A 12,011-nucleotide genomic window follows, 5' to 3' on the forward strand; every position below is an offset into this window, starting at 1 on the left:
CTTTACAGCAATGACACGCTTCCTTTGATACCTAATATTTTAATAGAGAGCATAAATCCTTTTAAATCGATGTTTGTCAATCAGCAAGCCTTTATGCCTTTCTGGCATGAAAGTCTTAAAGACAACAGTTTCATGTATAAATGAGACACAGAATACTTTTGAGGAAAGCAGTAGGTGAGGACACAAGTTTCCTGATCAACATTCCTGCTTTGTGAAGCAGATGAACATCTCTGAGCTGTGGTCTGAAACCGCAGAGTGGATTATGTGGTTACTGCTGTGGCTGCTGTTCCTGACTGATTGCGTTTAAAAGCCCTTGAGATGTTTTACAGGGTGTAAACGAGAAAAAAGCATGCTCTTGAGTGATCAGATGGTGTTTGGGTTGAGCATCCACTCCTCTCATGAGGGCAGTGTATGGTAGCTGGCATTGGTAAGTCACCTGAAACCCATTGTTCACCCTGAATCAAACCAGTATCTGGTTACTGTTAAAAGCAGCGGTGTTTTGTTCCCAAATCATTCCTCTGAATCTTCTGCCCTGGGTTTTTGCCTCCAGTATGTACTTAAAAATTTGTATAGTTTTCAGATAATGAAGGGCATTCAGGTATCCATACTGGGATGATTTTATAGGACAGACCTGTGTCTCCTACAGATCTGCAAATAAATCGTCCTGTTACACCATCACAGGCACTTAGAGCATCCACAAGCTGCTTATTGCTTTAATCTCTGGATGGATTTAGAAGCCAAATGGCAGCGATGGATGGGAGCAGCACGGCACATTAATACTCATCTGAAAGTCATCGCAGATTTGGCTTCTGCCTTTATAACGCAAAATATATGTATCAGATAAAAGGGGAAGACTAATGAAAACAAAGGGTGTTTCTCGCCTCTAGGGAAATACAAAAGTAACTCTTTGGGGTGTTCCAACTGCTTAGTTGCTCTCAATTTGAAAAAAAAAGTTTTGCCCCAGCACTACTTGAGAAGGGAGAGCTGTGTCAGAGTTGTGAGTTTTTTCCAAAAATTTTTAGACATCCGATGGTGCAGACAGGTTTTCTGATGGCTACAACAGGAGTTTGGTATCTAGTTGCATTTGAAAATCCCACTGACCTCTCTTGAATACTCAGTGACCATCAGCTTTTGTGTGACGGCACTGCCCAGGAATGCAGAGCTTTGTGGTCCCATTGTTTTTTGTGTGCGTACCTATTTTATAGCCTTGAGGGTGGTTCGGTATCCCGGGGGGTCCATGGGATCCACTCCTCTGTGGGAAGTGGGAAGGATGCCTCGAGTGTGGTTGTGGAGGGCACATGTTACCTGCCTCTACGTTTCGGTGCCAGGCAGAGGCCGGTGGTCGGGGCTGTGTGGGGACACTGGTGGGAGAGGCAGCGCCAACCTCATACCCCAGCTGAAGGTTCACAGCAGCTGCTGCAGGCTCACACCGGGGTTAGGACCTTGTTGTCCTCTGCATTTTACAAATGCAGCAGCATGAGGCTTCAAAAATCACTAAGCAGGCGTATTTTGGCAGAGGAACAGAGCCCGTTTGTTTAATCTGAGAAGAACCATACAAGCTAAATAGACCATCCGGAAAAGAAAAGAGGTGAGAACACTAATGGAGGCAGCTAAATTCAAGATGCCTTTCACGGAGGGAAGAGCGGGGCAGTGCAGACAGGGACTAAACCCCCTGCTCCTCCATCCCTGGGGCCACCAGCAGTGGGGTGTGCTGAACTGGGGGCTGCGGCTACAGCCACGCTGGAGCACCGGGTCTGCTGCCCCATGACCCGATGATGCGTGCTTGAAAGAAGAAGGTTTCATGGATCCGTTGGTCCCGAGGATAAAGCATGCTGCCTCTTCTGTGCAGAGAGGCTAAAGGGAAATCTGGGTGCAAGGGTTATGCTGCAGATGACTTAAGGAGGGGGAAGTTATCCGCGTGGAGCTTTTTTTTAATTCAGGTGTTTTGCAATGACCCTTCCCCTGTCACTTGAAGGACTCATGACATGTTTTCTGTTTCTATTTCAGGCCAAGAACATCCTAATAGCCTGCGGCACAAATACAACTTTATTGCAGATGTGGTGGAGAAGATTGCTCCTGCTGTGGTTCACATTGAATTATTTCGCAAGTAAACAAGATGCCCAGTTTTGATTTTTGTGTTCTTGAAAACAGCTGCCAGTGTGCCAGAAATGTTGATTGATGCTATGTAATGGCAAAGAGGTGGTTGAGATGATAAATATTTGTCATGCTTAAGAATTAAAGAGAATTTAAGAGTCTTGGGGAAAAAAAAAAATTAAACTAATGCATGTGTCTTATCTTGTTAATGATAGTAAGTAACAACAGATATCCTAAAGCATTAAAACTCACCAAACTCTTTTTGACTGTGTGTTATTTGGAGCAATTGGTGATCTTTCAACTTTTTGCAGCAATAAATGTTTATTTCCCATGTCTTTTAGACTCCCTTATTCGAAGAGGGAGATCCCTGTTGCCAGTGGTTCAGGGTTCATTGTCTCGGAAGACGGACTGATAGTGACAAACGCCCATGTCGTCACCAACAAAAACCGGGTGAAGGTGGAGCTGAAGAACGGTGAAACATATGAAGCTAAAATTAAAGACGTTGATGAAAAAGCTGACATTGCACTAATTAAAATAGATTCTCAGGTGGGTTGTGAAAGCAAGACGGATTTTATTCCTCTTAATTTAGTATCCTCCTTTCCAAAAACTATTGCTAATTCTCATGTTTGAAGGAAAGGCTAGTAGTTTAGTGGTCTGAGTTACAGAGAATATTTGAGCTGGGTGGATACACATTTTTAAAAGCCAAGTTTGTGGTTGGTAGTGGTTAAGGTTATCACCTCTCAGTGTAGTGCCAGTGAGTACGTAGCACTTTTGTATGGATCCTCAAAATGAAAAACAACAACATGGTTTGCTGGCTGGTTTACACACTCATTGGTTAATTCAACTCTCCCTCTGAGAAGAAGTGGGGGTATTCCCTTGTGGCTGGTAGAGGGACGTATTGGTCTTTCTTGTGTGCCTGTACTGAAGTCACAGATTGCTTTTAGAGGATGCATTTGTCTCTCTGAAGGCTGTACCATGCTGATGTGGATACTAAAATAGAATATATTTTAGGAAGCATCTTGAACGTGCAAATTAAAGCCAGCTTGGAAAGATGCTCTTACAGGGCAAGTGGTTTTCTGAAGAAATGGGAATGCAACTTCCCATCCATAGTCTTCCTCCGTATCAGACATACATCTGTCAGCATTATTCTGCCTCTTGCAACAGGAGGAGAGCTGTCTTGTGGTTCTGCACGTCAGCAGCGTAGCGCGCGTGGAATATTGTGTCGAAATACTGCGTAACGTAGATGCAATTAGATGCGTGTGATTGCTTGGGGTGCTGCTCATATTGGTTTCCCTGGTTTGGACTGTTAGTTAATGACCTCCCAATTTAACGGGCAAGAACGTTTCATTTGAAACACATGACTCAAAAATGTGTAGATCTTGCAGTGTTGCTTTACTTCAGACCTATTCCCCAGTGAGGTCAAAAGTGTTTGTGCCAGAATTCATGACTAAATCAGATGTCTTGGATGAACCCAAGTTATGAAGTGCTCCTGCCGCTCCCTTGCGACCTTTGTCATTTAAAATTTTTCTTTTTTCTTATTTAAAAGCTTCTTAACAGCAACATGGCAGAAAACCGTAACAATACCAAGAAATTTTTTTTTGCCATGTTGTTTTTTCCTCTGTTTTCCTGAAGTAACCTATTTATACATTTACCAATCACTTATTTTCTCATTTTTATATTAAAATAAGCAAAAGCAGATCTGCAGTAACAAAGCAAAGGGAAAGATCCCCAGGATGAGAACTGGCTGCATTAGGCTGAGTAGGATATGGCAGGGTGTGAAGGGCAGTGGAAAAGTGATTTAAAATTGGAAGCACAACATGGTGGGGAAAGTAGACCAGAAAATTGTGGCAAGAAGGGGAAGGCTTCAAGTGATGGGAAGGTGAGCTTCAGAGAAGAGAGCAGCTGGTGTGAGTCAAAGAGAGGAAACATTGAGCTGATGTGACAGATCATTTTGAGGACTTAAGAAGAGGGCAGACATAGAGGTTTTTGTTATTTGATACCCTAAAGAAATGGCTCCAAAATTTCCCTGCTAAGCTGCTTGCGGGAAGGGAGAACCTGGAAGACTGGAAGCAGCTTGGAAAAAAGAGAACACAGCCAGATGAGTTGCCTGTAGTGGAAACCACTGCTAAACAGGACTGGAACTGGTGATTCTAGTTATGACTTGCAAGATGGCAGAGACTCTTTTTTAAAAATTACTGCTTTATAATTAAACGATAGTCATCTTCTTCCACCAGTTTAATTTTTGAACAGAGTTGTGACCCTGTTTTGCAAATGGCACATCAGCATTGCAACCTAATTCATTTATATATATTTGCAAATTCTTTAAGGCAGGAAAATTTTTCTGTCTTAGAATTATTTAGAGCCAAATCAGCTACATACTTCTTCTTGGAGGTGGAGAGGGGAGGGATTGACCCATTAATATTTAGTTGGCTATGAGAAAAAGGGTTGGTTTTAATAAAACTTTGGGAAGTACCTCAGTGCCTGGAGGCTGAGCTCTTGCAGAAGGAGGTGAACAGGCTCTATCTGTCTTCCTCATGTATTGTCAACTTAGCACATCCATCTGGGTAGCAGGACATCAAATTTCATGTTTCTGCTCTAAATTAGGTAGACTATGGATATAAACTTGGGTCTGGCATACCCCTGGTAAGCATTCTATCAGTTGTACAGCCCAGTACCTTGTTATGTTGTTCCCCCTTGGCCCTTGCCTGTTGCATTTTAGGATAATTTTAGGAAATCTTGGGGAAAACTTTTTTTATCTCTTGTTGTTTTTTTCTGGGATGGGAGACTAGTTTTCCAGCTAGCTCTAGTGATTGGAAAATCCCAGTGGAAGATGAGGTCTGAAGCACCTCTGTTTGCAGGACAGATGATAGTTTGCACTTGGAGAATTAGAAACGCAAAATTGGAAGTGTTCACACAAAGTTAAAATGGAAACGCGGTCAGCTGAGAAGTTGATTTTCAGACTGAACTTTTACGTGACATTTTTATGTGTCAGTTCAAGTTCAGTATTTCAGCTTTCCTTTTTGTACCAAAATGCCTTTCAATCATCCAGATTCATAAAAGGCTTTTTAAAATCACAGAGGTAGTAATTTGTTGAACTGAAATGTATTTGATGCCTAAAGAAGCCAGTGTGATGGAACAAATAACCCTTTAAAAATCTGGATATGGCATGAAAACCATCCCTAAGAATTTGTCTGAAGTAAGAGGTGAAGTTCTTCCTTTTGAATAAATTATTTGAAGGTGACATCAAAGGTGCAAAAATTTTTGTTTCTTCTGTTTTTCTGTGGCATGTCAAGGCAGGATCTGAAGCATGAAGAATGCCGCTGTGGTAGGAACAGAGCTGGCCTTGAAGTATGAGTTCAGGCTGTCAGCTGATATTCTGAAAACTGTTAAGATTTTAGCAGCAGCCTGCATGCTGTTTTTCTTTAAGCTGTGAATATCTGGCCAAAGACCTTGGTAGAACTAATATGGCTTTGCTGAGTGCAATAGGAAATGAAAGAGAGTGGTAAAATCTGGGCACCAGTAGAGGATGAACCATTTCCCTGATTAAATTTTTCTCCATGGAAAAGCATACTGCGGTTTATGAAGAACAAGAAATCTTGGAGTTCTTCTAATCCTAAAATATGCCTAATTTTATCAGCCTGTAAAGGAGAGCAGCTGGTTTTTCTTGTGTCCACAGTGACACAAGCAGTTTGCTGAAGTGTTGAAAGTAGGAAGTAAGATTGGAGTCAAGTGTGGTAAACGTGAATGCAATACAACTGTCCTTCCAGATGCAGACAGCTCTGAGGAGAAAGCAGTACTAGAAAGAATCAGCACAGTTGCAAACAATTTGGATACGAACATGCAAAATATATAAAACTTTCCTAGAAAAATTTGGGCTTTGGCAGCACAGGCGGAGGCTGGTGAAATAATCCATCCTGTGTGGCACGTGTGATGCTGCAGTGAGCATGAAACCCATCGAAAACGTTGCACAACACTCCAGATGCTGGCAGAGCTTAATAAAGAAATTAATCTCAAGACAAATAACTATCTTGTTAAACAAGAATAAGTGATGCAGCGGCTGAGAACTGTAAACACCAGGAGGAAGAAAGAAAATTTTAGGGTGGTTTAATGGGCAATGTCAAGGTGAGTTGCAAGCAGAGTTGTAAAAGAGCCCTGTGCCCTGACCCAAATCAAAGCTGGAAGCCAAAAGTAGTGGAAAGTGAAGGTGGCTTTTGCCTGGAGACACCTTTCGCCTCTGAAAATTGGACTCTGCCCACAGAAATGATCTTTGTGGCAGGTGTTGAGGATTTGGCAGTGAGTACAAAAGGGGGGAGCACAGTGAATGGCTTTATTTAGAGGTGTATCTTCTTCCTACACCCTTAAAAAACAGCTGTGAGACACTTGCCACCGACTCCGAAATAGCATGCCAGGAAACATGCCAGGCTCTGAAGTTTTCTGCTCCTCAGTGTGACCAGTTACTGGCTTCGGTATCCCAGGCAGGATTTGGCATCTGCAGGGTACAGCAGAGTGGGTTTGTGACCAATCTTTAATTTGCGGTGGTATTTCAACCCCGTTGCCCACGGTTTTTCCTGCATCTTACTAATAGCCACTTAGTTTGACACTTTTAAATCAACAGGGCCTTCTGCCCGCGTTCCTCTGGTGGTTTCGTGAGGCAATGCAGCGTCTGGATCTTTGTGGTTACGGGGGATTTGCTGTTTTTTCCCCTGCGTGTACAAACTGGAGGAAGCAGGAAAGCAAACTTTCCTGTTTATGTATCAATATTTTAATAGCCCACATTTTGAAAAACCAAACTACTTGAATACCAGATGTAAGCGGGTTTTCTAAAATGCCATTTTACTTTGAAATCTGTTGCTGGATATTACGTTGCTTCCTCTTGAGAGCCTGAGGAAGCTCACATGTTGCTTCCAGAAGTCTTCAGGACCCATAGAAATGAAATAGCTTGGATGTTAATTCCTGTGTACTCATCAGTTTAGGCAGCAGCTGTTTCCTTCCATAGCTCCTAGAAGCCCTCGCTGAGAGGATGATGCACTGGTCCAGCTCCCCACACAGCAAAATGCTCACACACCTCCCGGGTGGGTCTGCCACCACCAGGGTATATTTTTATTTTATTTTATTTTATTTTATTTTATTTTATTTTATTTTATTTTATTTTATTTTATTTTATTTTATTTTTTAATATATTAAGTTACTAAGTGTTTATTTTTCATTTTAAATTTTTATATTTTATTTTATATTTTACATTGATTTTATTTTATCTTAAGGGAGAACAGCCATATCTTGCCAGGTAATTGAAATCCTGGTGACATAGCAAAACAATGCTTCATCCTTTTTTCTTTTTTTTTTTTTTTTTTCCGCAAGCTTCCCAGGCTCCATATTTAGATAGGGAAACTCAGTTTTGTTTTTCTAACTATAGATGAAATACTTTTGGAGGCTTGTAATGCATTCAGCTTGGGTTTTTCATTTTCTTTGGCGTTTTGACAAGCAGTTTCTAGATTGTAGATGATACTCTACATTTTTATATGCTTATGGCCTGTGTTTTTATTTTGCCATAACGTATTCTGAAAGTTAAGTAGTTTCATTAACGAGAACAGAAATGCAATTCCCAGGAAGTTACATGTTTTGTCAGAGTTACTTCCAGCTGAATTAGCATACCGTACAAGCATCTGTTTCTTTTCCACCTAAAAATAAAATGCATGAAGGAAATCTGTCGCGACTTAAGACAAATTAAACTCAGAATATTTGTCTCATCTTCATCAGTTTATTGAACTGCAAGCTTAAACTACTTCCTGCAAATTTATAATCTTCCGCAAACGAAGGGGATTACAGAGCAGAGAAGGTATTTACTTGCTTTCTGTGCCAACGTAGAGACAGATTCATTTATTTCATGGATGAAAAGGTTCCAACTGAAACACCTACTGCTTATGGCCGTCTGCCTCTTGGTTTTTATTTCTCTTTGGCACTGGCTGTGCCCGGTGGTGGTTACATGCTGCCTCTTCTCTTAATTTTAGAGCTGATTTGTCCAGGCTCCACTTATTTTACCCGACTCAAACTAGGTTGCTTATGTACATCAGGTGAATATCTGGCTCCTGGCTGATGATGTTGTTCTTCTGTACTTGTCCTAATCTCTCGTGCCACGATACCTGAGTCTTAGCGTTGGATGAAGCTGTTTCTTGTGGTGGTGTGCAGCTCTTCGTTTCGTGGGAGTTATGTTTATCCAGGGTTTGAGTCAAATCCATATATAAAAATGTCTGAAGCACTTTGGGATGAGAAAGGCTTAAAATATTAACACTAATTAATGGCTCCTTCTCTGGCTAGCTGTAAACAGTGAGTCATGTGCCACTTAGGGTTTTGCATGTTTAGTCCTATTTCTGTGTCCTTGCAGAATGCCTGCTTGCAGATTTGTTTTATTGAGTAAACACGGATCCAGCAGAGCCCTGAGGCTTCATCAAATGAAAAATGGAGGGAGGAGGGAAAGAAAAGACGTTATGTGTTGCCCAAGGTCGTGCAGTGAGTCACTGGGAAAGCTGGGTTTAGGTGCTGGGTGTTTCTGGCTCCCTCTTAATTGTGCTGCAGGGCATGCTCGTCTGCCTGGGATTTTAATTAACCGTTGTGGCAAATCTATAGTTAATGGAAGAGAATCACGAGTTGTAACAGTAGTTACGTCATCCTGATCACCATCAGGGTCACCACGTTATGTAAAAATTGAAGAGTGCCCATTTATTAAGTATAGTTATTAAGAGCCCTAGACCTAAGCAGTTAAATTAGGTTTACGATGACTGCCTTAACATCCAAGGCAAGAGCTTGCCAGGGGAAGGGTGTGAGGGCACAGGCAGTCTGTCCTGGCATAATTCTGGTTAGAACATTGCTATCAGTGCTCCTCTCGTGGCCCGCAGAAGGACAAACTTCCCACTCGATCGCTTGATGCCCGGAGATTTTGGGCTGGCTTTAAACTGATTTCACTGCAAAGCCACCTCTACCATTTAAATAAATACTTGGATTTCTTTGGTAATGGGCAGTTCAGTTCTGAATGTGGCAATGTTACTTTTAAGCTTTTTTTCAGAGAGAAAACCCTCAATTTAAAGCCACTACAATGTATATATTCACCATAACCAACTCGTCACGGCATTTACTTAGTGGAGGCACTAACGAGAGTATTTACATGCAGTTAGTGCGCTCAGCACCACGCTGTGAACTCACAAGGAATAGAGAACACATTTTCCAAAGCTGCGTTTCATAATATGTGCAGAAAAAGGCGATTTTTGCCGTTGATTTTTGTTCCTAGCAAAGGAAAGGTTAGCCTCTTTCCAGAACGCACGTTGAATCACTCGAATGACCCCCAGCCAATCCATACAGCGTTAGACTTTGAACTGAAGCCTAGCTAGTATAGGCACAGGCTTGAAAACTCAGCACAATCAAAAGTAATTGTATTAGTCAGAGATTGTTCATGTATTTTCTTTCTGCTGCCAAGTGCGATTTTGGCTTTGTAACTGTTTTTATAACTCAGGAACATTGTATAAATCTTTAACTTTGTACATGACCAGTCTTTTTTTACTTTTAATGAAAAAAACCCCCATATTTCTGCTTTCTTTTACTTGTCTCTGTTTCATTTGCTGATAAATGTCCTCTTTCTCTATAAAGTATCAGTTTTCAGTGCACTGGGGTGCAAACAAAAGCCACTTTTTGTGTTGCTTTATTTTTTATTTTTTTAAATAAGGAAAAGCACTGCCAAAAGGAGATGCGCTTCTTGACCAACGACATCTTGAAAACACGTGCTACGTAAGCTTAATAGCATCTGGTGAGAGAAGGAAGGGCCAGGGTGCTCCCTCTAGCCAAACAATACCCATATGGGGCTGTTTGTGTTGCATATGCTGCGTGCTTCCCAGCACAGCTAATCGTAGCTGCCTCTTCCCCGCTGCACTGGGGAGGTCCCTTGGAGTCAGGGCTGTGGTCTGAGATTATGAACTGCTCAGCGGCCTTGCCTTGGGATGTTGCTGCTCCTCTGCCGCACTGCAAACACGATGGGGAAACGGGGTATTGCTGTTGAATCCTTCCCAGAAATAAACCACAGCCTTGGTTGGGTTTATCTATGGCTGTGGCACTGATACGGGCCACAGATATTTATTATTTAATAATAGGGCATTGCTGGTTGTGAAAACTTTCCTCTGAAAGATAATTAGAAAGGGAAATGTTTTTCTTCTTACTGTATTGCCTGTTCTGTTGCTCTTCCAACTGATTCTGTTTAATAAGCAGTTGGTTAATTATTTTCTTGCTGTCTGGAGACTGAAAGATAGGTTTCCACAGAGCATCTTATCCTGTCTGGGATTTGGCAGTGAGTTTTATTGAAACAATCTGTTCATCTGAGTGAAATTTTTCTGGTGGAATCGCAACAAAGTTGGATAAAGAATACACAAGACCAGGCTTGTTAAATATTAAACCCATAACTCCTGTACTTGCAGCAGCATATAATGATGCCTGATGCCTTTATTTTTTGCTTTCTGACTTACAGACATTGTGTATCTCCAAGGGTATTTGAAATAAAACCGTAGGTGGAAAATACGAAGTGATGGGTATTTGGGTTAGTTTGTGTTAGTGGACTTTTGTCCCTATGGGGTAACTTATTGGGACAGGCTTTCAAACTGCTCGTGACAGAAGACCCCTAAAGAGCTAGATCTTGATTTCCAATTTAAGCACGTAATATTTTCCCTTTTTGCCAAAATTTAGTAATGACTCAGCTTCTATTAACTTCTGAAACAAAACTATCACTAATTTACAAATCTGTACAAATAATCAGGGCAGATTAAATATTACCTTGTTTCTTTGCTACACTTTTATGATCCCATCAGTTATAGGCACATAAATCTGTGTGCTTTGGAACAGGTATGGGATGAAAAAAGGCACCTTTACAAGATTTCAGAAAGAATGAATTACAAGAAGGGGTATTAAGCCAATTTGTACCTCCATTTTAGGTACGTAGCTCAAGAATACCTTGAAGGTACTCTGTTTTTTAATAAAGTGACTATGTTATCCACTCCTTGGAAATTGGTTTAAGCTAATTTCTAAGTAGAGCTTCCACTGCATCTAGAATCACTGGCCTGTTCTGAAAGTTTATACTAATGCCTTTTTCCTATTGGGGCCAGGTTTGCTGAGCAAAGAAAAGAATTTTGAATTGGGCCGAGCTTGGAGGAAAGCTAGGTTAAAGTTAAGTTTGCCAAGATACATCCCTTCAGACTTCTTCTGTTTTGATTTCCAGTTCAGTAACCTCCTAATCCTCCAAATCCTTAAAACCTGAATTTATACATGTCCAGGTCCATTGATACTAATAGTCATAGTCTAGTCTGTGTGATTAAATATGTAGTTAAATACCTGGGGAGGATCAGGATTGTTTGGACAACAGATTAAACATAGACTAAAAACCGTGTCACATTACTGAAGGAGTGAATGCTGCTTTTTAAAAATGCCAAGAAAAGAAGAAATGGTGCTCAATGTGTATTTTACAGGCAGGTAATAAATAAAGGCAAAGTATTTATTTGAAATATGATCTGTTTCAGAACACTCAGTTACTTGGTGAGTAGGAGCCCTTAAGAACTTCCCAGCTGTTGTGTGGTTGCTCAGGGGGTTATTGGTCCAGCTTGAATCATCCGTTATCCAGCCAGTTCAGTTCCTGGGAAATCATGCTCGGTTCCCTCGATCTATTGCATTGATGGATCCAACCTTCCCTCTCTTTTTACTAAAAAAGTTACTGTAAATTGCAGTGATCTCTACTGATGCTGGATTTTAAGAATGTTTTGTGTCTTAGTGGAAATGTCTTCAATAATGTGATCGTTAATGTGTTTAGAGATAAGATCTTCAAAGGAAAGTGTAATGGTATCCTCTACTCTCATAACAGAAAAATCCCATAAAGTCTTTAAATCCTAATA

At 41.0% G+C, this 12,011-nt stretch overlaps 1 protein-coding gene across 2 annotated transcripts in view; it reads left to right on the forward strand.

The window, feature by feature from the left end:
- The window catches only part of HTRA1 (HtrA serine peptidase 1), a 34,770-nt gene that overhangs the window by 15,133 nt on the left and 7,626 nt on the right, over positions 1-12,011 (forward strand). For both annotated transcript variants that reach the window (XM_074907910.1, XM_074907909.1), the window contains 2 exons: positions 2,008-2,107; positions 2,436-2,640. In XM_074907910.1, the coding sequence (XP_074764011.1) occupies positions 2,008-2,107; positions 2,436-2,640 (305 nt within the window). The remainder of the gene's footprint in view (positions 1-2,007; positions 2,108-2,435; positions 2,641-12,011) is intronic.

This window comes from Athene noctua, chromosome 5, assembly GCF_965140245.1.
Source record: "Athene noctua chromosome 5, bAthNoc1.hap1.1, whole genome shotgun sequence".
Taxonomy (NCBI): domain Eukaryota; kingdom Metazoa; phylum Chordata; class Aves; order Strigiformes; family Strigidae; genus Athene; species Athene noctua.